We start from the raw sequence: 24,787 nt of genomic DNA, 5'->3' as shown, positions 1-24,787 counted from the left end.
TCATTGTCTTACACACACACACACAACAAACATCAACATCAACATGCATCATCATCACCATCTCCATAAGAGAGTGTGCTTTTTTCTTTTTTTCCTTTTCCTTTTAATTATGACAGTCTTTATTAAAGGAAGAAACCATTCAAAATCGTCACCCTTCACATGTCATGATGATGCTTCAGTTATGTATGGAAGCCTTGAATGCACGAATGGTCCTATCCTTGGTAACATTGAAAATCAACAACATATCATCAACGATGACGTTACAGGCAATTCAAGTAGTCATTTTTATAAAGCTGGGTCAATTTTTTACATACAAACAGTTTTATGGTAGGCAGCAACAATCACTATAGCTATAAAGAGGGTAAAAAACGTGGCATGGTATACACATATTTGGCTATTCATTTTCTCATTAATTCGGTACTCATCGGAAGAATATATCACCGGAACCTTACAATGATGCAAGATATGTCATCTTTGCTCTTCTTAGAAACTGCTGCCTCAATCAAGTGCTTTGCTGCTGATTGAGCATCCTTGATGTTTTTTATGGCGTCCACTGCTTCTTGGTTTGACATAACCTGCAACGAGATCCGCTGAACATGAGAAACTTGGAATCTCAATTGAATTAATATTTGCATGAGAAACTAGAATTGCAAAAGTAATAACCTTCCATATCCCATCACTGGCCAGAATAATGAACTCTGTGTCATCATCAATCGTCACCACTTTCACGTCGGGCTCGGAGCTAAGGTGTAACTTTAAACTCTTATCGCCAAACGCCCTTGCTACAGCCAGCTGCCCGTCAACCCGTGGAACATCCCCTGTGAGAATCAGATAATATATGCCAGTTCCAATTTCCAGATACCAGACACCAGATAAGGGAGTTGCAGAATTGCTAGTATTTGTTCTAGTTAGTATTACCTGGAAGGTTTGATACAAAGCCACCGCGGCTCTCAATCAATCTCTTCTCTGTGCTTGGTTCGTGATCAACGGATAGTTGTTCTGCCACACCGTTCTTGCACATAACTGCCCGAGAATCTCCTACATTCCCAACTACCAGTTTCTGACTGTTGATAAGTATGGCCGTCACGGCCGTTGAGCCTCCTCTGCCTAGAACCTTTGCTTTATCCAGTATTTCAGCATCAGTCGAGCGATAAGCTCTTCTTATTGCATCCTCCATGTTGGTCCAAAAATCATGCTGCATGCAAATGTTTCATAAGAGATCCTGTAAGTGTGTGCATATATATATATATACATATATATATAAGGGAAGTGACAGAATCATATGTTGATTCTTACACTAATCTCTACCTGTTTCAAGATGTTATCAAACAGATGACTCTGCAAGTACTTTGCAACATCATGGCCCAAATGTCCATCAAAGATTGCAAATAAACCTAACTCACTATCCTCTTTTTTCTTGAACTCGGAAACAACATAATCTTCCATGTCATGATTTGATTTTCCCTTCAGGCAATGAAAACCGTGCGTCGTATGCTTTGACATTTTGCTCTTCCCTTTCCCTGTGTCAGCCCCAGATGAAAATAGCCCAGCCTTCAGATGAAAACATAACATCGTTACCGACATAAAAGTAACTAGATATATTTATCCCCAAAAGATATACTATTCTTTTAGTTCATAAATTACATTCTAAGGATGAAAAATCATCTCTTAGAAACTAAGCATGCTAAGCTAACATCTACTTGGTAAGCCTTCTATAAGAAAATCAGAAGTAATTCAACAATATGATTACATTGTAAAATTCAAAACATATATATACACACACAAATAGTTTGATTCAGGAGCCAAATAAAGTTATAAGCAAATTTATGCATTAAATCCCAAAATGTAAATAAAATTACAATCTTTAACTCATTAGTCAATAAAGAAAAACTATATTAAAAACTAGGAAATAAACCAAGCAATATGAAACCCTTTTGTTTTCAAAAACAATACGTCAAAGAATCATAAAAATAAAAAAAAGGATTGAACTTTAAACAGACCTTCATTTTGTGAAGAATATCTTTCCCATGCATGTTGTAGTTCCTTTTGCTTTATTACAGCAAGCACCAAAAAACAAAATTTTTATTAACACTGAAAATAACCAAAAAGTTGAAAGTAGAGAAGCTGAAGAATTGATGTTAGAAGAAGAAAAGCTTCAGAGCAGAGGACAAAAGGCAGTGTATATAGAGAAACAGAGGAGGAGAGGGAAAGGAAGGTTGACCGCCGAAAATGTGACCTGAGTGTGAGTTTAGCTTTTCCGCCCCGCGTGTTTTGAAATGGACGCGTTCTTGCCGACGACTTTTCTTCGCATTATTAAGATTACCTTCTTTTTTTATTATTAGATTTCCCTTTATACTATATTCTTGGGCTAGCTGTTTTTGTTCCCTTTTCATAATACGAGTTTAATAATAAGATTTTTTATTAACAATAGTTGAAATGATTTCGGAATTCGAATTCGTAAATATGAATAAATTGGTGACCTACAGTTTCAAGATATTCTCTTATAAAAGGTAGTCTAATTATTGTCATTTTCTTTTTAATCTCAGTTATCACCAAATGGTTTTCCTAAATAATGCCAATTTAAACGAAAAGTAGTAAAAATATTATAGAAAAAATTAATAAATATGGAAAGGTAGTAAGAGTTTAAATCTTTTTATTTTGAAAAATAATTACATTTTCAGTTACAAAAATAAAAGAAAATTTTAATTAACCAATAACCACCAATAATATTCTTAATAGTTTTCACCCACCCTGGGTTTACCAATTCTAATATAGTTGGCAAGGGGATATTTTGTTGATATTCTAACCATGACATAAATGTGTTTGAGAGAGTCCAAGTCAAAATAGGTCAGTAGAGACAAGTGGATTATTAGCTCTTTAATACATCAATTTCATAAATCATAATCATATCCAAAAGAAAGTATACATGATATTTTTATTCTTATATATTGAAAATAACATTTACATATTCAAATATGCATGTTAAAATGTTGATGTATCATAGCTACGTTTTGGGATCAACCCAAAAGTTTATTTTTGGTTAAATATAAATTATAAAATTTTAAAGAGGTTTAAATATAATTTTATCTTTGGTATTTTAGAATTTTAAAGGGACTAAACTATAATTTTATTTTATTTTTGGGATCGAGTACATTTTACCATCAAACTAACTTATAATTTAAAATATTTTAAGGAACTAAAATAATAATTTACTAATTGCGAGGGGAAGGCCCTTTCTTGGGTACATTATACGTATAAATGAATTAAATAAATTAAATAAATATTTATCTTTATTTAAAACATCATATTTGAAAACAATTAAATAAACAAGGTTTTGGAAAATCAAAAATCGAATAAGGGAATCGAGTTTTACTAGATGTTGAGGTCTGTTTTCATAGTTTCCTTAAAACAGATTCGGCTGCTCCTATGGTACTTGGAGAAACGTTGGTCGACTGTCTCCTAAGATACAACAACAAAATGATCGCGGCAGTAGCACCTTTGTAGTGATCAACGAACAAACATTGCCTTCTTCTATCACCGAAATGATTGAAATTTTGGAGAGGAAAGAGAAAAAAATTGAGTGAAAATTTCATTGTGTGTCTTTGTTTCTCTAAAGAATTCTGTAGTATTCTTTAGGCTTTTATAGGCATTCAATATGGAAGAATTTTGGAAATTTACATGAATAAAGATACAAATCTTTCTATTAAAGGAGCCTTTAAATCAATTTGAATAAATCAAATCAATTAAAAATCAATCTGATTGGAATAAAATCAAATCAAGATATTTTTCCTTTTAATACAAATTCTGTATAATATCTGCTGAGAAAAATAAAATACGTATTGGGCCAAAATATCGTGCGAGTGCGCTCGCAACCCCTTGTGCGCAAGGTAAGATTTCAAGCTTAGTCATTCAATAACTCATCAAATAAGTTCTCATATATATATATATATATACATATATATATATATACATATATATATATGTATATATCAGACTTTGTATTTAACCAATGTGGTCTAAGCTTTTCATTTTTCTCAACAAATATTCACAAGTGGTTTACTTTGAGCATCAATTTCTCATTCATCACTAAACCATTTTGAGCATATGCTATATCGTTGTAAAGGTTTCATAGAGTAGAATATAAAACCATAATTTTATGATTTAACTTTTCACCTTTACCAATCTAGAATATGCCTCGAAGTTTCTACAAATTACATTTTTTCCAACAAGGACTGATTTATAAATTAATTGGAATGAGAATCAAGTAGTCATTTGTTGAGGCAATTTTTTAACCAATGCCCACTAGTGTTTGGCACTGTCTAGCTTAGAAACTTGTCATGTTTATTGTTGGAAAATTTTAGTAAGAAAAAACTTCGACTTTGATCTTTGCTGATAATGTGGATGTGTGCAAGCTCATCTCTAATATCCAAATTGTTTATAACAACATATCTTAAAGGTTTGTTTGAATTGGATCAAAGAAATCAACTTCCCTACTATGAAAAGATTGGATCAGATTGGATCAAGTAAACTTGAAAGCATATCCTGTAGATTCACGAGTTATCCTAAACTCATTAAAGATATTCTATATGTTGATTATCTTGTTGTTTTATTGGAAAATTTGATTGTAATTGATATAATATGTTAGCAAGTCTCAATTCCTTATAAATTAAGGAGATTTGTATAGGTGATGTACTAATTTTAGAGCACTTATTTTTGTTTAGTGAGGAACGTTTATTTAGAGTGCATTGAGTGTAAAATGAATTGTGTTACTTGATTTTTATCCTAAGTTTTCATGGTGGAACTTAGAAGAGAAATATCTAGAGCTTAAGTGCAAAAGTGAGATCCTAATCTGGTGAGATTTAATGTTTGTAATCACTTATTATACAAGGTGTCAAGATAGTGGATTATCTATCTAGGTAAGGCCCTATAGATGTAGGGAATCCAACCTACGTAAACATATTGTGTGTTCATTATTTTCTACTTTGGTCATCACTAGTGCTTGAATCAATTGGCATTGCTCTTAAGCAATGCTTCTAACACTACTCGGTTTTGCTTGCAAATACCATTTCAAACATTTCATCATCTAATTTGGTAAAAATCATTAAATTGTAAGTTTTTCTAACTATCTAAGAAATTATTGAACTGATAAAATATTTACAACAAATGGATAAAAACAAAGAAAATCGTAAAAATCTATTTTTAAACCTTTTTAAAAAATTCTTTTAAAAAATTTATTGCATCTAATGAGATTCAAATATTTAGCCGCTTGATTTAGTCCACGAGAGGTTAAGGAATTTTTTTCTATTCAGATTAATTTGCTTAGGCCTAATGATACTTTCATGTGAATGCATTCTTCGAATGGATTTTACACAATTAAGTCTGAGTATTTTTTTGTTACTTTTTAGGTCATCGGGATATGGTACGCATCAATTTTATTGGTGTTAGATTTGGAAGCTTTAGACTTTGCTAAAGATAACTTTTTTGCATGGCATGTCAACCTTGCTTTTACACCTATGTTTAATGATCCTAGGTGTCGAAGATGTAGAGCACCTTTAGAGATAGTCTTTCATGCCATATGAGATTGTTGAGTTCTGATATAGCTAGTTGCATTAATTAGCTCTACTTTGCCATGAGGTTTCTTGGCAATAAGGCTTTTACAAGTTGTTGGTCTTTGTAACACCCCACGTCCGACCTGATCGTTGGATTCAGTTATGAAGCACCACAAGATAACCCATTTATAACACTAGACTTTCCTTTTTATTTAAAACAACTTCCCATTTTGGCAGGGTACCCTCTCTCCAACGCGTTGTTCCATTAGTTTAGAACTATGTTAAGTTGAAAGTAAATTTTTTAAATCAGCATTACGCCACGATTAAAGATTTGAAATACAAGTAAATAGCCTTCGATGGCAGCTTAATTATCACACTCCAAAAATCGAGTTAGAAGAATTGGGTTTGTGAAAATATAAAGTGGTCACGCCCAGATTTATAAGGTTATCTTTTAGCGTTTATAAATCGAGGGTTTGAAACGAATATTGAAATTAGGGTCATAAGTAATTAACTAAAGTATTAAAATAATATAATCAAGTATTATTATATTAATTAATCAAATATTGTTATATTAATTAATCTAAAACAAAACTTGATTACGAGGTTTAATTTGAAAATAATGTGTTTTAATTGAGTTAGAACCTAATCGAAAAATGAGTAAAATGAATTAAAATATTAAGAATGAGACTTGACTATGAGTATTAATTATTGTATATAAACTAAAATAAGAATGTGTTAAAAATATAAAGTTAAATAAGTTAATAAAAAAATTGAGTAAATGGATAAGCTAATAAAGAATAGGTAAGTTGAGCTTGAAATAAATACATACAATTAAGAAATAAAATTAAGCAAGAAATAAGCCTTAGATTTGAAATACAAGAAATAGGCTTTATTTTCCCAATTGACCCAAGTTTAAATTCCTTCGTTTCTTTTTATTTCATAATTTCGCCAAAGACACTTCAAACATTAAAATATGTAAAACTAAGTGTAAAAATTAAGCAAGAATGAGCAACAAGCTCAATGGTAAGGTGTTGGTACTCTTTGAAATCAGGGTTCGAGTTGTTGTCTCCTTTCCCCCTTTTAATTTCAGATTTAGCAAAAAATTGGGGAAATTGCAAGCCTAGGGTTTACAAGACCTAGGAATTGACCCAATTCTTTCCTAATTAGAATTCACAATTTGCTCATTCCTCAAAATTCCAATAAAACTAGAATTCCACCATTTTTTTTTATCTTGTTTTCCTAATTAGAATTTCAATTTGCCCTTTTCAAATCCCCTTAAAATTTTGCTTCAATCTTCTCTATTTAATCTCTCTTTCTTTTCTTTTCTCCCTTTTATATCATAATTTTATTCCATTGTTGAAAATTATTTTTTGCTTCTCGAATCAAAACCTATTCCCGATTTAAGTCATTTTTCAATCGGATTCATAATCACCATTAAAAACATTCTTAATTCTTGCCAAGAAGTGATAAGTATGCCTCAAATCCTGAAGTTTGATCTTGAATCTTTATAGATTTTCTATCTAATGATAATATTGTGATCGATTAAACGATCTTTCTCGATTTTTCATCAAATATTTTGATAATCTTGATGAATATTGAAAATCGTTATTAATTCTTACATAAATGATGTCTGAAGGACTCGATTTAGGTACCCCGAACCAGATTTAAGCGCGAGGAATGTCGATTGAGATTCTGGAAACAGGTGTGTGTTCTTTTACAAGCGAATTGGGACAAACCCTGCCTAGAATTAGGCCACATGGCGAGCCACACGACCCCTCACACGACCATGTTCCCCTGAAACCTTAGGTTTTTCGATTCTCACATGACTAAGGACCCTCCACATGGCCTGCCACATAACCGTGTCTCCCGTGTAGGTTGATTTTGTAGTTTTCACACGACCTCAGCTTGTTACACGGCCATGTACCCTCTCCTCGCAGTTTAGGGCTTTACACACAAATATGACCTTTGTTAGAAAAGAAGAAATCTCCTAGTTTTTCTTCGATGATAACAAAGTCTAGTAGAGAAGATGAAATAGAAATATTTTCTCCACTATTATACTACCCTATTTATAGATAACTCATATCCAAATCTCACTCAAGATTATCTCTAATCATTACTCGTTATCGCAGGCTTCCACTAATTAATCACATTCTACGAGGCTCTCCAATTATCTTAGTTATTGACATGTTGCCTCCACTAGGATGCTAGGTGACTTAAATCTGTCCCATAGGCTACTATGCTTACTTCAGGAATGACACAAAAACACGATTGACATGCTTATTAGCAGAAAAGTCCGCCTAATAAGGTTATCACCACAATAAAAACTCATCATCCTACGAAGTGGAACTTTGTAGTATTGACAAAGTTTTATGAAGTAATTCGCCACAAAGTTATAAACCTTATCTGGTTTAAGTTCTACGACTTAAGTGGTTTTCGTCAGTGTAGTCTTCCAGACCAAATCGACTCGCCAAACCAGGGTATGACAGTCTTAATGTGGCATCTTTGAATAATGCAGATTAATGAGATCATTAAGAGGCGGGGGACCCCTCTTCACATTGCTTTAGAATATGTATATAATTTACGTTGGGGCTTCTATGCTCATAAGCTTGTGCACCATCTTATGTTGTTGAGAGTGTTATGGATCACGTATTGGTAGCCCCTCTTATTACAACATAAACGATTAAATGTTGATGCGAACTTTAATGTATCAATGAGGCAAGCTAGGCTAGGGGCTATGGCTCGAAACACAAATGGACTAGTGGAAAATGGTGTTGCCTCACCCATGGTCAGTGTACATGACTCCGTTTGAGCAAAGGGTTATGTTATTCTCCTAAGCATTCGATTTGCACATAATAATGAATTTTGCGATGTTATTTTAGCAAGTGACTCTTATTTACTTGTTTCCAAACTTAATTTTCATATATGGATTTAACTTTCTTTATCAAGTCATTTATTGCATGAGGCTCGAACTTTTGTTGATTTTTTTAATTCCATTTCTTTTAAGTATGTAGCTCATATATGAGAAATCGTTTAGTCAAGTAGGATTGATGAGTTTTGCTTCAATTGAACTTTATGACACTGTAACATGGTTAATAGAACCAAAGGTTTTCTGGCACCATTTATTCAATTACATGTTGGAAAAAATTAGTTTGAAAATGGTTTTCTTGCACAACGGAAAAATAAAAATTTGAAAACTGAACCAGTTTGTGATATTTATAGCAATAAACTTCTTCTGAAAAATACCTGTGTTTTATGTGAAACGGATCCTTGTTGTTCTCAGCTTTCAACCGAATGGTCTTCTTAACTATTTTCGTACCATGAATCATTTCGAGTATGGGCTTAAACGATTACGAATCAAACATAGAACCAAAAATTATTTTCTTACTTTCAATAAGAAAGTAAATCTCTTTCTCTTATAGAAATTGACAAACTTGTTATTCCAGAAAATAGAATTTATAATTAGAAATAAATTCTGACTATTTTCAAGTAGAAAAACAATATTTCAAAGTTGTATCTTTAGCCATACTGTGCCATCTATTTATAAGGAGAGATAGAGAAACTCTAGTTGAATTAATAGAATACAAATAATACTTATTTAATAGAAATACAATCCCCTAGTTGAATTAGAATAGAGAGGAGCGGCTAACCCTAGTTATTATACTAGGTTTGCTGCCCTTCATGCTTATTATGAGGGGTTTTGGGCCTCTTCTGTATCAGGTCCAATCATACGTTCTTCCTAGAGTTTTATCATATAATTTAATCCACCCCAATATACATATTTTTCTATTTTATAAAATAAATATTATTTATTAAATTAATTAATTAATTATTCTAATTAAATAATATTCTCAACCCGATTCTAATTTTATTAAAGTCATGACAACTTTACCGTTAAAGTTATGACAACTTTACCATTAAAGAATATATGAAAAATATATTTAATTTCTACATTCAACGGATTCACAATTACCAATTAATTTAATTATATTTTCAAAATTTAATTATTTAATTAAATAATAATTCAAAAAACTTAAATTAATTTTCAAGTCCTTTCCATACTTATTTAGAAACCACATTCATTTTTGAATGAAACCTATTTCTCTAACTTTATCATTTCTATTCATTTCTGTTCATTTGATTCAACAGACAATTCATTTATAGTTTCAACGAGCTAGCGGAGGGACCACTTAGATATGTAATTAGCGCTTAAATGATTTATAACTAACTCTCAGCTTTTCACCTATTAAAGTATTTGAGGCTTTTACTATGAACGTCACAAGTGAATAAATCCATAAACGGATTTAGAGTTTATTCTACTTGGGTCATGTCTGATGTACTGTCAGTCTAGTCATTCACATCTATATCTCTATCTTCTGGGATTCATCTGCTCTGATGCCTATGACAAAGAATCTCCTCAATTGGGCTTAATGAACAACTTATTAGTCTTTCAATAGGTTTTCTCATTTTTTATTAGATGAAAGACATGTTTTGGTTCATCTACTAATATAAGTTGTCTTTCCGTATTACGATCCAACCACATAATATCGCTTAGTATTAGTTAAACACTAGATATCCGGTGAGCTAATATTTGCTTCTTTTTTTACTTTGCATGCAAAAACCATTAAGGACAATATACAAATTGTAACAGCCAGTTTCTGAGTCTGTTTGGAACAGTGGTTTCGGGACCACTTAACTGAATCAAAATATTTATTTTACTATTTTAATAAGTTTTACAGCATGATGAAATTATAGTATAAAAATTTTATTAAGAAATTTTACCGTTTAAATACTTAATTTAATTAAAAGGATTTAATCGCGTCAAATGCAAAATTAGAATGTTATATGTAAAGGTACCTATTTGTTATGACTTTTATTATATAGAGTCCTTATGTGGTAATTTAATCACTAGAATATTGCATGGTCAAAAATAGACAGCCATTAGGTGTTTTGTAATTTTTAACTATTAAGGTTAATATGGTCATTATGTTAATAAGTTTTTTTTTATAATAAAACAAAACATGAAAAATCAATGATCCATTCTTCTATACTGCCGAAATAACAAAGGAAAAGAAAGCTTATGAGCAAAGTAGGGTTCGGCACTTTTGGTTGTTGATTAAGGTATGTTCTTTGCTCGATTTTTGATGATTTTTACGTTTTTGAGATCGTTGTTTTGTATTCTAGCTAGCCCGTACCTTAATTTTTGAAAATTTTGATGATTTTGAAATGTGCCATTGTTGAATACTGGTATATTTTGAAGTATTATGCTAGATTATTGATGGGTGTTGAAACATATACAAGTTTTATAAAGTAAATTTTGACAAAAATGAGCTTTAGGGATTTAATAAAAAAATAGAAATATTATGTTAGAAATGTGAAATAAATGAAAATATGAAGGCTATTTTGTAAAAATGCCAAAATATATTTATATGGATTGAATTGATTGATTTGGTGAATAAATGAGTTAAATTTGAATTTATATAGATCAAATAAACAAATACGGAACTTGATCGGAAACAAAAGTTAGGCGGGTGAGCGAAAGTATTCGAGCAAATACGAGGTAAGTTCGTGTAGCTAGAATTGAATTATTAAATATTTGTAATTGTCCAAAAATGAATGTATGTAAGTTGAATGAATGATCCACTTGAATTTTAAATTACCGATATGCTATTATATTACTGTTTACATGAATGCAAATGAAATGTTACAAATACTATATACGTTATATAGATTTGGTATAATAATAGGCATTGAATATTAAATTTTGAGTATTTAAATGTATGTATTTAATTATATTAAATATATAAATACGCATATGAATTGAGAAATTGAGCTATTGATTTTTCATTTCTTAATTGATGAAATTGGATAATACTGAGCCCGTTTGAACTTTAGAAAATCGTCGGATACGAGTGACTTGTCACTAGGGTTACCGTTTGGTCGAGCTCCTGCATTTGTTGCGGACTCACCACAGCTTGTATGAGCTTACCGTTTCAGCTCTACGGAGCTTACCGTTTCAGCTCGATATAGCTTACCGTTTATCAGCTCGGAATGAGCTTACCGATCATGGCTCGAAAGAGCGAAAATGACAATGAATTGACGAATTTCTGATAAATACACTTATAGTGTATCACCGTGTATCCTCGATGTTCTAATAGGTTCAACGGGCATAATTACATTCTCGATCATATGAATAAGTTATATAATTATTTGGATGAATTACGAGGTTACACGATTAGGATGAAATTGATATAAATGCTATATGATTTACATGAATTATTTATTTTATGAATATATGAATTATATGGACGACATGATATATTTAGCTATATGACTAACTCGTGGATGGTGATGTTAATAGACTTTGTGGACAAATGAGTTGAATTTAATTGTTTAAAATGCTTAAATGTTAAATTGACAAGTTTAATTCTATATTATACGGCTTACTAAGCTTAATGCTTACTTCATTTATTTTCTTATGTTCTATAGACTTCGGAAGCTAGCTCGATTTTGGACTGGGTCGGAGATTTGCTATCACACTATCCAAGCAATTTTCGGTACTTTTGGACCTTATGTAAATAGTGTAAATATGGCATGTATAGTTAATTTTTTTGTTATGAATTTTGGGGTTTGATCAAGCTATGTGATATGGCTTGAGTTAGAAATGTTTAGTTTAGAATGGAAACATTATGTGTTATGTTCATTTTGGGTGCACTTTGATTAATGGTATTTTGGTATATTTGAATATATAAATGCCTTGGTTGAAATACTGGAATTGGGTTGGTTATATTTGAAATTTTGCAGGGGGTTTAATGTAAAAATAAGCTGAAATGCTGCAGAAATTTTTATAAAATAAAAATGAATGAATGAAATCAATTAGTAAAATTTTATATGAATTATGATTTACTTTAATATGTTGGTTGTTTATTTTTAAATTATGTGTAAATTGTGTGATATGTCCGGTAATGCCTCGTAAACCTGTTCCGGCGACGGTTTGGGAGTTAGGGGGTGTTACACAAATGGTGTTAATGTAATTCATGAATAATTTTATTAAACCAATCTGTTTGAAAAAATACAAGTGTACAAACGAATAAACTACACTTAGGGCACTAGATCTAACAATACATACATATTTTTATTAAATATCTATGTTTTAACACCTATTTAATATTAAAATGAACATTTTTTTTATTTGTACACAATTGAAAACACAAAGCTAAACCATACAAGAAGCGTTTGCAGAAGTAAACGCGTCTTCAATCACTGTGAAACAAATAATAAAACAGGGACAACAAAGTTTGTTAACACAGTTTGGTTTTCCTACGTTTTCGAAGCCTAGCTCAGTGAGAAATATCCACCATCTTCAACGCTTACAACAAGTGAACCTAAATCTATCTGTAACATCCCAAAAAAATTTATGGAGTCTTGAACAGTGATAAATACATAATAAATTAGTCAAAATTTTGAGAAGTCAGAAATTGGAAATTTTAAAAGTTATGAGACATAAAAGGTAGGCATAAGATATTTGGAAAAGTATAAATATTAATATAAATTTATTTGGGGAAATGATTAAATTAATGGAAAGTATTAGGACAAGGTGAGAAAATTGGGTGTTGAAGGATTAAATTAAATTGATGAAAAAGGAGGAGAGACTAGAGGTGAAAATATACCAAAAGGAACTAGGACATATGGGTGGTATTATGAACAAAAAGTGAAGGGAAGTGAGAAACAAGTAGAGAATTAAAGCAAAGGAGGAGCTAAAGGAGGAAGAAAGCTTGATTCCATATTTTGAGTTGTAAGTACAACTAAAGTTTTGTTTATTTTAAATATGTGATGAATTATTAAGTAAAATTTGTTGAGGATAAATCTAGATAGAGTGTTTAATTAGAAATTTACATATTATATAATTTAAGAATAAAATGTGATAATGATAGAGTATATTGGTATAATGAATTGACTGAGTAAAATGTAATAGAAAATAAAAGAAAAGTAAGGAAAAGATTAGAAGTGTACAAAGGACTAATTCATAAGAGATACAAAAGTTAATAGAACTATAATTTTTATAAATAATTAAATGAGTGTATGAGATGATATATATAATTCTTGAGTAGATTGATGTGGTAATGTTGTGGGATTATATGATAAAATATGAGAAAAAAGGGATTACATTGTAAAGTATGTAAAAGTGATATATGAAAGATATATATAATGAGAATAGTAAATTATAGAAGATTAATAAATATGAGATGTGATACATGTATTATTGTTAGTGGAAAATAATGTTAAATAAGCTATCGTTCTGAACTAAAGTTTGTTAAAAATGTAAAAGTAGTATAAGATAGATAAGATATGAATAAATGATGAATTATGGAAATTATAATAATTGGTGAAACATGTTACATGTATTAAAAATAATTGTAAATTTTATTTGTGGATTTGATGCCTCAAGGAAAAATTTAGAAAAAAAAATGAAAATGACATGTGAATGTGATAAGAAATTATGGTGGAATATGGAAATTAAATAGAGAACTGAAATATGTTATACGAAATTGAAAGAAAAGATATTGTTACATGAAATGTTATGATGAGGTCTAAATTGTAAAATAAGTAAAAGTGATAGGTGAAATGTATAATAAGAATTATTAGTGAAATTATGAAAGATTATTAAATATTGAGACAAGTTACATGTGTTAATGAAAAGGAAGATATAATTATACAAGTATTGTTATAAGGATTAAATTATCCTAAATTTTAGCTAAATGGAATAAATGAGAATTTTAAAATAAATCATGTGATTCTAGTATTATATAGATGGTAATTAAATCAATATGCTTAGTTGGTGTTTAATGAGTAAATAATAATAAATGTGGACCTAATTGTAAGAATAAAGGAATTGATTGGTAAATTATGTATGATGAATACAAACAGGTCATTTAAATGATTCTGTGTAGTAATGATAAATAAGTTATAATTTATAATATAGATTATGATCTAAATATTAGTTGTACTTACTAAGCTAGTAATAGCTTAACGCATGTTTGTACGCGTAGGTTAAAAGTAGAGAAAAAATGGATCTTTAAAGATTGAAGGCACCTCATCTCATCACATCAGAGGATCCGAGAAAAGGGTAAAGTATTAATTTCTGTTGTTTCAGTAAATGGCGTGTACGTAGGTGTGTGTATTAAGGTTGAATGTGATGAGACTTAAATGTGAAACTCGTTGTTTGCTTAGTTCATATGAAATAGTTTAAATGTTAATTAAGTGATATAAGAAAATTAGATTTTAGAATGCTTAATTACGATTTATATTTGAATTAAATTGGCTTAAAATTTTAGATGTGAGCAATGGTTAAACTAGGTAAACTTGAGGAATTTATTTGGTAAATTATCCCTTGAATTTCAAATTTAAACATGGTTATTGAAATCCACACAGTCACGTTCCTTATTTTTCACAATGGCCCTTCTTTCACTTTAGTATATTGTTCTCAATGTAAAAGTGGTTGAAAATTTTTATTTCAGCTTATCTCGAATACCAATGATCAATATTCTAGAACAACGAAACTAATATGTACAAATTATAATGATATTTTTATTAAGATATTATTATTAGAGTTTCTGAAAACCAATGTAGCACTTCTATACTTGATTCGGTAATCAGGTTGGGTATAGGGGTGTTACACTATCACTCCCTGTGACAATTTCCTCACTTTTGTATCCTAGAAGACCGATACTCTCACTACTAAATTCACCATTGTAAACTTAGTATGTAAAATCACAACACAAAGGTTTTACAATCAAATGCACACTCACAAATAATGTTCCTCATTTGAACAGATTAAGTGCTCTCAATCTTCATTACATAAACTTATAAATGTCTCTCAATTATATAAAGTTTTTTGGGGACTTACTAACATAATGCAGATCTATGATAATCCCTATTAAACAACATCTAAACTAGCGGAATACAATAAAATAATAATAAAAAAGGTAAATAAGGACTCTTGGCAACTAAGTTATCAATGTTCCAATGTGATCCAATATCCTCGATCTAAGGGATAGATAAGCAAGATCTGATCTGATTCCATTCTCTAAATATGTTTCCTCAAGTGATACAATTTTCATTAATGAGCTAAATACAGTCCATAACATCATCACAACCCAAAAATCTGGTTCAATAAATTGTTGATCACCTAAATATGAGAACTGTTCAATATGCACATCTTAATCATTCCATAATTTTCAACACATTTTAATAATTATATTCTTTCTTTTTAACACATTTAGATTTAGATTTTTTAAAAATCTATTATAAAAATTATTTAAAATCCTTTCTTTCAATTGTTTTTTATTTACTTTCTTTCATATGGTCCTAGTCTTTGTTTTTTTGATACAATGCCCGGAATTACCCATAGCCCCTCCCCAATTCTTAAATAAGAGGATAATATGCTTCAGCTCACTCGAACTCCTATCCAACTTGCATTGGCAACAATGTCGATGCCAACTAAGGTAAGACTCAATCGATAAATTTTAATTGTTAAATACATATTAATAAAGATAAATTCACAATCGATATAATAAATATATCAAATTGATTTGAAACTTTATGTACATAATGAATACAATTATATTAATAAATTTAATAATAAAATTATTAAAATATCAATTATAAAAAGCATTACAAAAATGTATAAAACTATTTTTATTTTCCACTGACATAAATCAATCACTCCTTTTATATATAAATATCAATCATAGGTGATAAATACCAATTGACTTATACCTAGTTTCCACCTTTGCCACAACGGTGTGGTCAATGCCAGTTCTTTACTTTCTTTGTACTTGTTTTAGCTCGTAACTTGTTTATAAAGTCCATTTATCTTCCATCCATTGTCCAATCATTATCATGTCAGTTCCAATCATTGTTTAGCTGGTTACGTCAATTATTTATTTAATCACAATATCTTTTATATACCCCCCCCAAAAAAAAAACTGTAGTATTTTTCATTAATTTTATGCTTATTACTGCTTAATTATAAAGTGTTTGAAATAATAAATGTTTTGCAAGGAATTACCAAATTATGAGATCATCAAAATATTTAATCATTAGATGCTCTTATTTATTTTAACTTTTGCTCATGTAGATGTTTATTATTATTTTTAAATAAAAAATATTGATATAATTTTTAAGCAATGCATACTATTTTGCTCTTGCTTTCGAAGGAAGCAATCGATCCCACAGTTGAAGTTTTGGATAAACATGTTGGTGTATGTTAAAGAACAAGTTTATTGAACATGGTGTGATCACTGATGCGTGAACGCCCTTGTGTTTTGATCAGTGTCAAATACACGCTGGTTAAGAAGGTCAGCTTTCATATTGTTTTCGCATTTTTATTTGTTAGCTTAAATATGAACAAAAACTCATGATGATGAATTGTTTTATGGTGTTTTAGGTACTTTTCCTGTTGGAAATGCCAAAATTTTGAAATATTATAACTTGTTTGGCTTCCTCATTAAGTGCATTCTTATACTTTCGGTTAGAAATTTTATTTTTTGAGTCGAAATTAAATTGTATATTTTTATGATAGTAAAAATTTAATTTTATTATTTTAATAGCTTATATATTTATGATTTTTAAAGGATTAAATTAAAATTTTATATTTTTTTTGAGAGGCCGAAGTGTAATTTTACATGACTAATTTAAAATTTTATAAATGATAAAGAGCTTAAATGCAAAATTTTTCATTTTAGGGAGACTAGGGCCCTTGCCAGCCTCCCTGAAGCTCAGGCTTTTACAGCTGACTTCACACGAATTATATTATATTAGTTTAAATCAAGAGATAATTATTTTCCTCATCATTCATTCATGGATAAGATCTCGATCAAAACTAAGGAGCTCTAAGGGTGATATGTCTTTGCTTGGGTGGCAAGCTTCTTATTCCCCATATAGCTGACCATTTTGGTTGCCCTATTAGGTCAATTTCAACCCGTATATATATTTTGAACTCCCAATTAATTTTAGTTAAAAGTTAAAATTAATTATACAATTAAATAATTTATAAAAGTCCTATTTTGATGCCATTAAAATGACGAGGATTTTACCATATTAGAAAATATGTACAACTTTATTTAATTATTATTTATTCCCTTCCAAATAATTAAATAATGTCTATCTCTTAACTTAGTTCCAACTTGTGAACACACAATGGAAACATACTAAATGATAAATCTAGCTAGATAAAACCTAATTTAAACGTAAAGTACATATTGGACTCATAAAATTTTAGAATTAAAGCCCCCCATGTCAGTTTAGAGTTGATCAAATGCTTCATAATTTGTAATTCATGACTTGGACTTGTACAAAATTTTCAACTCAAATACGCTTCAGTAATTTAACCATAGGCTACAAAGATCCAAATGGCATGGCTCGTAGTGTATCGGAAAGTTAAGAGACAGCTCTACAAATTGCAACAGAAATTCATTACCCGATTCCGCTGTGATCAAAGACGCAAATGTATTGACATTTAGCTGATTTTCTAGCCAAATTGGAAATCTCAAGTTAAGTGGCTTTGCCACCGTTCATGCTTGCACCATCTCCTCTTTTATTGAAAAGATTCTTGCTCAAAATCTAAATAAAAATAAGAGGAAGATAGTTGAAAAATCCAACTCAAATTAGTTTGCGAAGCCATCCTTTTCAATGAAAGTTGAGTTTATTAGTGTTCAAACAAGAAGCAGTACTCTCAAACACTCTTTGTTAACATACATTGTCATCTATGAAATTTTCCAAACACATGTTAAGAACTTCGAAGGTCATGCAAGTGCTCCATTTCCTCAAGTAACAATTTACGAACAAGTGTCGTGTTGTATTGTTAAATTTATAGCGTGCCATATTAAATGTATCCAATACAACAATCATGTTATCTCTAACTCCTTTAATTTTAGGCAACCTATCACAAAATCTATAATATTATTGTTTTTTATCCGCCAAAACTAGATTTTATTCATTAAGTTCAAGAGTTATGAAACTTTGAACCAAGAAAGCTGCAACCATACAGTCACACCAGCTCATACCAAAATCAGATTTGTTAGGAATCGACCCGATTAAGCAACAAGTAACAAAAATAGCGGAATAAATTTAGAAATTGAACACACAAATTTAACGTGGAAAAACTCCTCCAAAGAGGATAAAAAACCACGGGCAAAGATAATTTTACTATAATGGCAAAAGAATGAAGAGTACAAAAGATGGAGATAGAAACTAAACCCCGAAAACAAAGAACCCTCAAAACGTAAACACAAAATTCTCTAAATGTGTTATGAGTTCTAATCTCTAATGGGTGTTTTTACTAAGGTTGTAAAAGAGCCTATTTATAGGCTAAATTCATATGTCAAATAATAATAAAATAATCTAAACTAATCAGTGTTTGACTGAAATAAATAAACAGAGTTTAACTAAAAGATTATTTCTTAAATTTGACTGAAAATAGGAGTCATACTTAACAAATCTCCACATTGACTCATATTTCCACAACGCCATCTTTGCCAAAGCCCGCCACGAGCCTATCTTGAACTATGCAGGGAATTAACTGAGTCGAATCTGTGCTTAGAAACTGGAAGACTTCTAGCCTTCGACTTGTACACTACCAAATCAAAACTAACCCGGGTTTGATTTTCACGAACACAGTGCCCTAACTTTTCAAAACCTGCATCCAAAAGAGAACCTCTCTTCAACGAAACGGTCATACATTTTTCCCTCCTATGACCAAGTTGCCTCCGCTCCAAACCAGTTGACTTCAACTCTGTAACGGACGAGGGACGTCCAATTTCACCGGTCACTGTAGAACCTTCCAGAATATAAAGACTGCCTGTTCTTTTACCTTTTAACAAAACGAGAGCTCCACGAGATACTTTAATGCCGCTTGACTCGATGTTGATTCTGCATCCTTTCAAGTCTAAAATACTCAATGAGATGAGATTCTTTCATAAATCAGGTACATACCTGACATCTGAGAGTGTCCTAATCGTCCCATCGTGTATCCTAATTTTAACAGTACCAATACCAATTACCTTACTAGATGAATCGTTCCCCATGCGCACAACTCCACCTTCAACCGAACTGTATGTAGAGAACCATTCTCTTTTGGGACACATGTGGAAAGAACATCCCGAATCTAGGATCCACTCGGACGTGAGCTTGGAGTTATCGCTCGTTGACACTAACAAGAAATCATCACCGCTTTCATCGATCAAATTAGCACCAACTACATCTTTCTCGTTACTCTCAGCAACTCTTTTATTTCGTAGTTTATAACAATCTACTTTGATGTGACCTAACTTTTTACAATAGCGACACCTTTTGTCTCTTTTCTTTGATGATATCAAAATGGAAGCTTGCCTATCTGCCTTGCTATCCAAATGAAGCTCATTGTCGAGTTTGTCTTTACTCAACAAATGACCCTTTACATCTTCGAATGAGAGTTTGTCTCTGCCATAAATCAGGGTCTCCTTGAAAGACTTGTATGAAGGGGGTAAAGAGCACAATAATAGCATAGCTTGATCTTCATCATCAATATGAACCTCAACGTTCTTTAAATCATTTAAAAGAGTAATGAATTGACTGATGTGATCTCTAAGAAGCTCACCTTCGTTCATGCGAAACGTAAATAGACGTTGTTTCAACACTAAGCGGTTAGCGAAACTTAGTCGCATAAAGAGTTTCTAACCTTTTCCACAAGGCGGATGAGGTCTTCTCCATCAATACCTCCTGCAATACCGTATTCATGAGGCACAACCGGATTGCGCACAAGGCCTTTTCATCAAGCTCTTCCCATTCATTTTATTTAGATTCTTAGGCTTTTCCGGTAACAACCTTTTCAAACCGGATTGAACTAGAATTGCCATCATCTGAACTTGCCACAGATTGAAATTTGTCTCACCATCAAACTTCTCAATTTCAAACCTTGTTGTTGCCATATCTGAATAGGCTGATCTTTGAACTAGCTCTGATACCACTAGTTAGGAATCGACCCGATTAAGCAACAAGTAACAAAAATAGCGGAATAAATTTAGAAATTGAACACACAAATTTAACGTGGAAAAACTCCTCCAAAGAGGATAAAAAACCACGGGTAAAGATAATTTTAATATAATGGCAAAAGAATGAAGAGTACAAAAGATGGAGATAGAAACTAAACCCTGAAAAACCCGAAAACAAAGAACCCTCAAAACGTAAACACAAAATTCTCTAAATGTGTTATGAGTTCTAATCTCTAATGGGTGTTTTTACTAAGGTTATAAAAGAGCCTATTTATAGGCTAAATTCATATGTCAAATAATAATAAAATAATCTAAACTAATCCGTGCTTGACTGAAATAAAAAAACAGAGTTTAACTAAAAGATTATTTCTTAAATTTGACTGAAAATAGGAGTCATACTTAACAAGATTGAAAAACACCAAATGCTTAAAAAACTTAAAAACATTTAAAAATACAACTAGAAAAGCAACACCAAAATAAAAGCCAACAAAAAAACCAATATCCTATCCACGACAGAAAGCAAAAGTTCTCAACACCTAAGCAGGGCATCCACCATATGAAAGTAGACCAACAACCAATCCCTTTCAATCACATCAATGTTCCCTAAAGCCTTGGTTCAACATCTTAACAGAACCATAACCACGAATAGGAGAACCCTCCTCCCAGAATCAAAAACCATTAGATGCATACACCATTTATACGTCTAACCATTGTTCCAACAAATCAAAATCAACAACTTTAAAACTCGTCGTACAAAATAAGGAGGTGAAAGTTTCAAATCTAAAATTTTACTAAAGTAAACCCATTAGATCACCATTATGTCCCTCACTGACAAGTAATTTTTCCATTAAACATTCTAAATCTTCGTATCAAATTTAAAGAGTACAAATTATTAATATAAAGAAGTAGACACTAAAAGTATTAAGTATAATAATAAGATATATTTTACTTTGAAACTAAGTAAACTAAATATCCATGCACCAATCAGAAACAGGCCACAAAGTAAGAGATCAAGTTTGAAAGAAAATTCTTCGGGTTTCCTATAGTCCCACCATTGACCAAGTAATCGATATCTTAATCACATCATTGTTGAAGCAACAGTTTCGTAATTTAAAGGTGAAAATGATGGTAGTTGCTCCCATCCGTTTGTGGGACGGAAGAATTATGGAAAATCGATTGTAGCTCTCGTAAATTATAGTCATTCGACTAGTCATATATACCATCTCAATCTTAATAACCGATACCAATTATACCCCATAAATAATTAACAAATATTTTTTTCTTAGCTGCCTCCAAGTCAATCCTTTTTCAATTCAAAATTCAGCAATTATATTGCATTGGGGGACAGTTTTTATTTATTGGTATAGATTAGGAGTTGAAGTTTACCATTTTGGTAACATATAGTAAATATCTTCTAGTAAAATAATATATGAATGATTGAGTTTCCTATTATTCTATTATTGCTATAAAGGTAAAAAAATCGTCTTAATTTCTTTTCTTTTATTTTTGAAATTAAATTAATTAGGATATATATATATATATATATATATATTCACATAATCACAAAATACTTCAATAATGAATCCGGGAATTTCTATTTGTGGTGAAGTATACTGTTAAATTCTTTTGCAAAGATGTAACGAAATATATATATATATATATCGATGTCAACCATTTGTGATTATAAAGCAAGGCCAATCATTGGGAAACAATGTTTATTATTAGATGAGGAATCAACATGACTAATTTTGGGAAAATTTTTCAATTTGATAATTGTTTTAGATCTAAATTCTTTTTTTTTGTCTAAACAAGTTTTTAAACTTGGCAATTGTTTTCACATTAAGTTTGATTTTTTTAATTTTTCAAAGAAATATTAATGAGTAATTTGGACCAAGAAAATGTTCAGATCCCAATGTGAGAATAATTGTCAAATTTAGAAACTAATTTGGCCAAAAAATTCAAACTCAATGTAACAATAATTGCAAAGTTTAAGAACTAGCTTAGATAAAAAACTTCAAACTTCAATATGCAAACACTAATCAAATTCAGACGAATTAAACCATTATTAATATTGAGATTGAACTCAATTTTAAAACTTATATTTTATCTGTCTACTTGAAAGAATTAAAATGATGAATTTTCGAGGAAATAGATACTTAAAAAAGGTGAAGATTTTTAAATGTAATACAGCTTGAATGGGGTAACCGATACTTTCTTATCCAATAAATTGTGCACATGGAAAACCGTTATATTATAAAAGAAAAACTTGTTGGGTCTAGTCGAATACATCATCAACATTTTGTATCATAAAAGTGTGAAAAGTTATAGCGGCAGGCATTTTGAGGGTGGGTAGGGGCCAGGGTGTTATGGTTCTTATTTTATTATAGAACACGGCCAAATCCAATTATCATTAAAAATCATTTGATATTACACATTTTAAATTAGGCTCTAAGGTTCAAGTAAACAAATCACGTTCAAAGATGACAGAAGAATTAAAAAGAAAAAAGAAAACTCAATTGTGAGAATAGCAGTCGGTAGCAGTACAAGACAACTCAGCCATAAATTGATGAAAATTCTACGAAATAATGCAAAAGCCATATCAATATGTTCCATGAGCAGCGTTGTAACTGTACACTAAAAACATGATAATCTCATTTCATCAATCTGTACGACCAATAATTTTCTATAAAAGAAAAAAAGGAAAATCATGCAATAGCCAGCTGCACGAGGGGTTATATCCACATTGGATAAGTTCGCTGGAGAGGGGGCGGGGGGATGGGAACAAACCTTGGGGGCGGTGGGATACATGTGTCTTTAACACAGATGTGAATGGCGGATTAAAGTTTTTGAAATGAAACTCGGTTTTGATAGTAGAATTTAAATTGAGGGAATTACGCTTCTAGTACGTGAGTGTGATATCGAACTATTGAGTAATTAAATTGAGGGAGTGTTAATTATAGTACAGGGGTTAAATTGCAAAATGATATAACAAGTGAATTGCAATTGAAAAAAATGCGAGAAGCCTTAAGCTGTAAATAAGCCAAGGACCAAATAACTAATATACATCATTATTTCATCCATTTCCACTATGTTTGTTAATTTGAAATCATGGCCATCCATCAAGTCTTAAGTATCTATTAATCAAGCTTAATTAACCACTAATTATATGTATAAATTTATAATGTGAGTGTGAGAGAAGAAAAGAGATCAATATCTTCTTCTCCTTGCCGTCCATAGGTAAGAAAACATAGAAAGTTTAAGTTTTCTTCCTTCAATTCCGGTCAACTATAGTTGGAGGTAAATAAGTCTTTTTCTTGAATTATTTTATAAGATTTTGATCGTGGAAGCCTAGCGTGTTTAACCCATGTAATAGATTCTTTGATTGTTAAGTTTATATCAAGTTGCCATTGTCGTGTCTAGTAATTTTGGAGTTTGGAAGCATGATATATTTGGTTGTAATAGCTTAGATAGGTGAAGAACATGTTAGTAACCTAGTGGATAGAGTTGAATTTAGTTGAAATTGAGCAAAACTACATAATTAAGTTTATGCCGTTAGGGATCAAATTGAATAAAATAAAAGTTGTTGAAAAATTTTGCTATAGATTGGAAGCTTGAGGTCCCTAGTGAATAAATACAAAGTCAAATTTAGATTCTATCAAGAAAATTGAAAGATACAAGCTTTTCAGACATTTAGGGTTTTGAAGGACTAAAATGAATAAAGTGCATCTTCATGTTTGATTTATATATTTACATGTTTGAATTGTGAAATTAATAAGCTTTCCATAATCAGACTTATTGTATGTAGCTAAAGACGACACCGGGACGTCAAGAGACAAAGGGAAATCGAAGGCCGTAGATGAGTAGCCATCATCTAGTTTGTGCTTTCGTAATTTGATTTCAATTTATGTCCTATAAAGTACTAAATTGAATGAGGTAATATAAATTCTTTTGTCTCATGAATGGTAAAACTTAACTACGTTTTAGTGATTTGTGAACTTGTGTATTAATGATTGCTTATTTGATATGAACATGTTTGTCAATAGTAAGTGTGCTATTAAATGGTCTTGGATATAATTACGGGTATATTATCACGCCATAGGATTTGTCAAAACATCGATTGCGCATTTCTTCAATACTATACCGATGAGTTCTAGTCATGTATTCCTTTTGTCATGTATCAATGATCTAAGGTGGACATATATATACTTT

At 30.9% G+C, this 24,787-nt stretch overlaps 1 protein-coding gene across 2 annotated transcripts; it reads right to left on the bottom strand.

Annotated features, from left to right (window-relative positions):
• Nucleotides 1-260: 260 nt before the first annotated feature.
• On the bottom strand, nucleotides 261-2,233 carry LOC105780847 (probable protein phosphatase 2C 58). Of its 2 annotated transcripts, none has more exons than XM_012605366.2 (5): nucleotides 2,001-2,233; nucleotides 1,309-1,551; nucleotides 919-1,195; nucleotides 664-818; nucleotides 261-575 (listed from the first exon to the last, which is right to left on the bottom strand). In XM_012605366.2, exons 1-5 carry the CDS (start codon nucleotides 2,031-2,033, stop codon nucleotides 438-440), a joined length of 846 nt encoding a protein of 281 aa, XP_012460820.1. In that variant the 5' UTR covers nucleotides 2,034-2,233; the 3' UTR covers nucleotides 261-437. The 2 variants fall into 2 exon arrangements, with proteins under 2 accessions (XP_012460820.1, XP_052485265.1); XM_052629305.1 differs by having other exon boundaries at nucleotides 1,309-1,520; nucleotides 2,001-2,232.
• Nucleotides 2,234-24,787: the final 22,554 nt, after the last annotated feature.

The sequence above is a fragment of the Gossypium raimondii genome, chromosome 4, assembly GCF_025698545.1.
Source record: "Gossypium raimondii isolate GPD5lz chromosome 4, ASM2569854v1, whole genome shotgun sequence".
Taxonomy (NCBI): domain Eukaryota; kingdom Viridiplantae; phylum Streptophyta; class Magnoliopsida; order Malvales; family Malvaceae; genus Gossypium; species Gossypium raimondii.
Note: the sequence above shows the minus strand (reverse complement) of the source record. Positions and strands in the feature narration are given on the sequence as shown.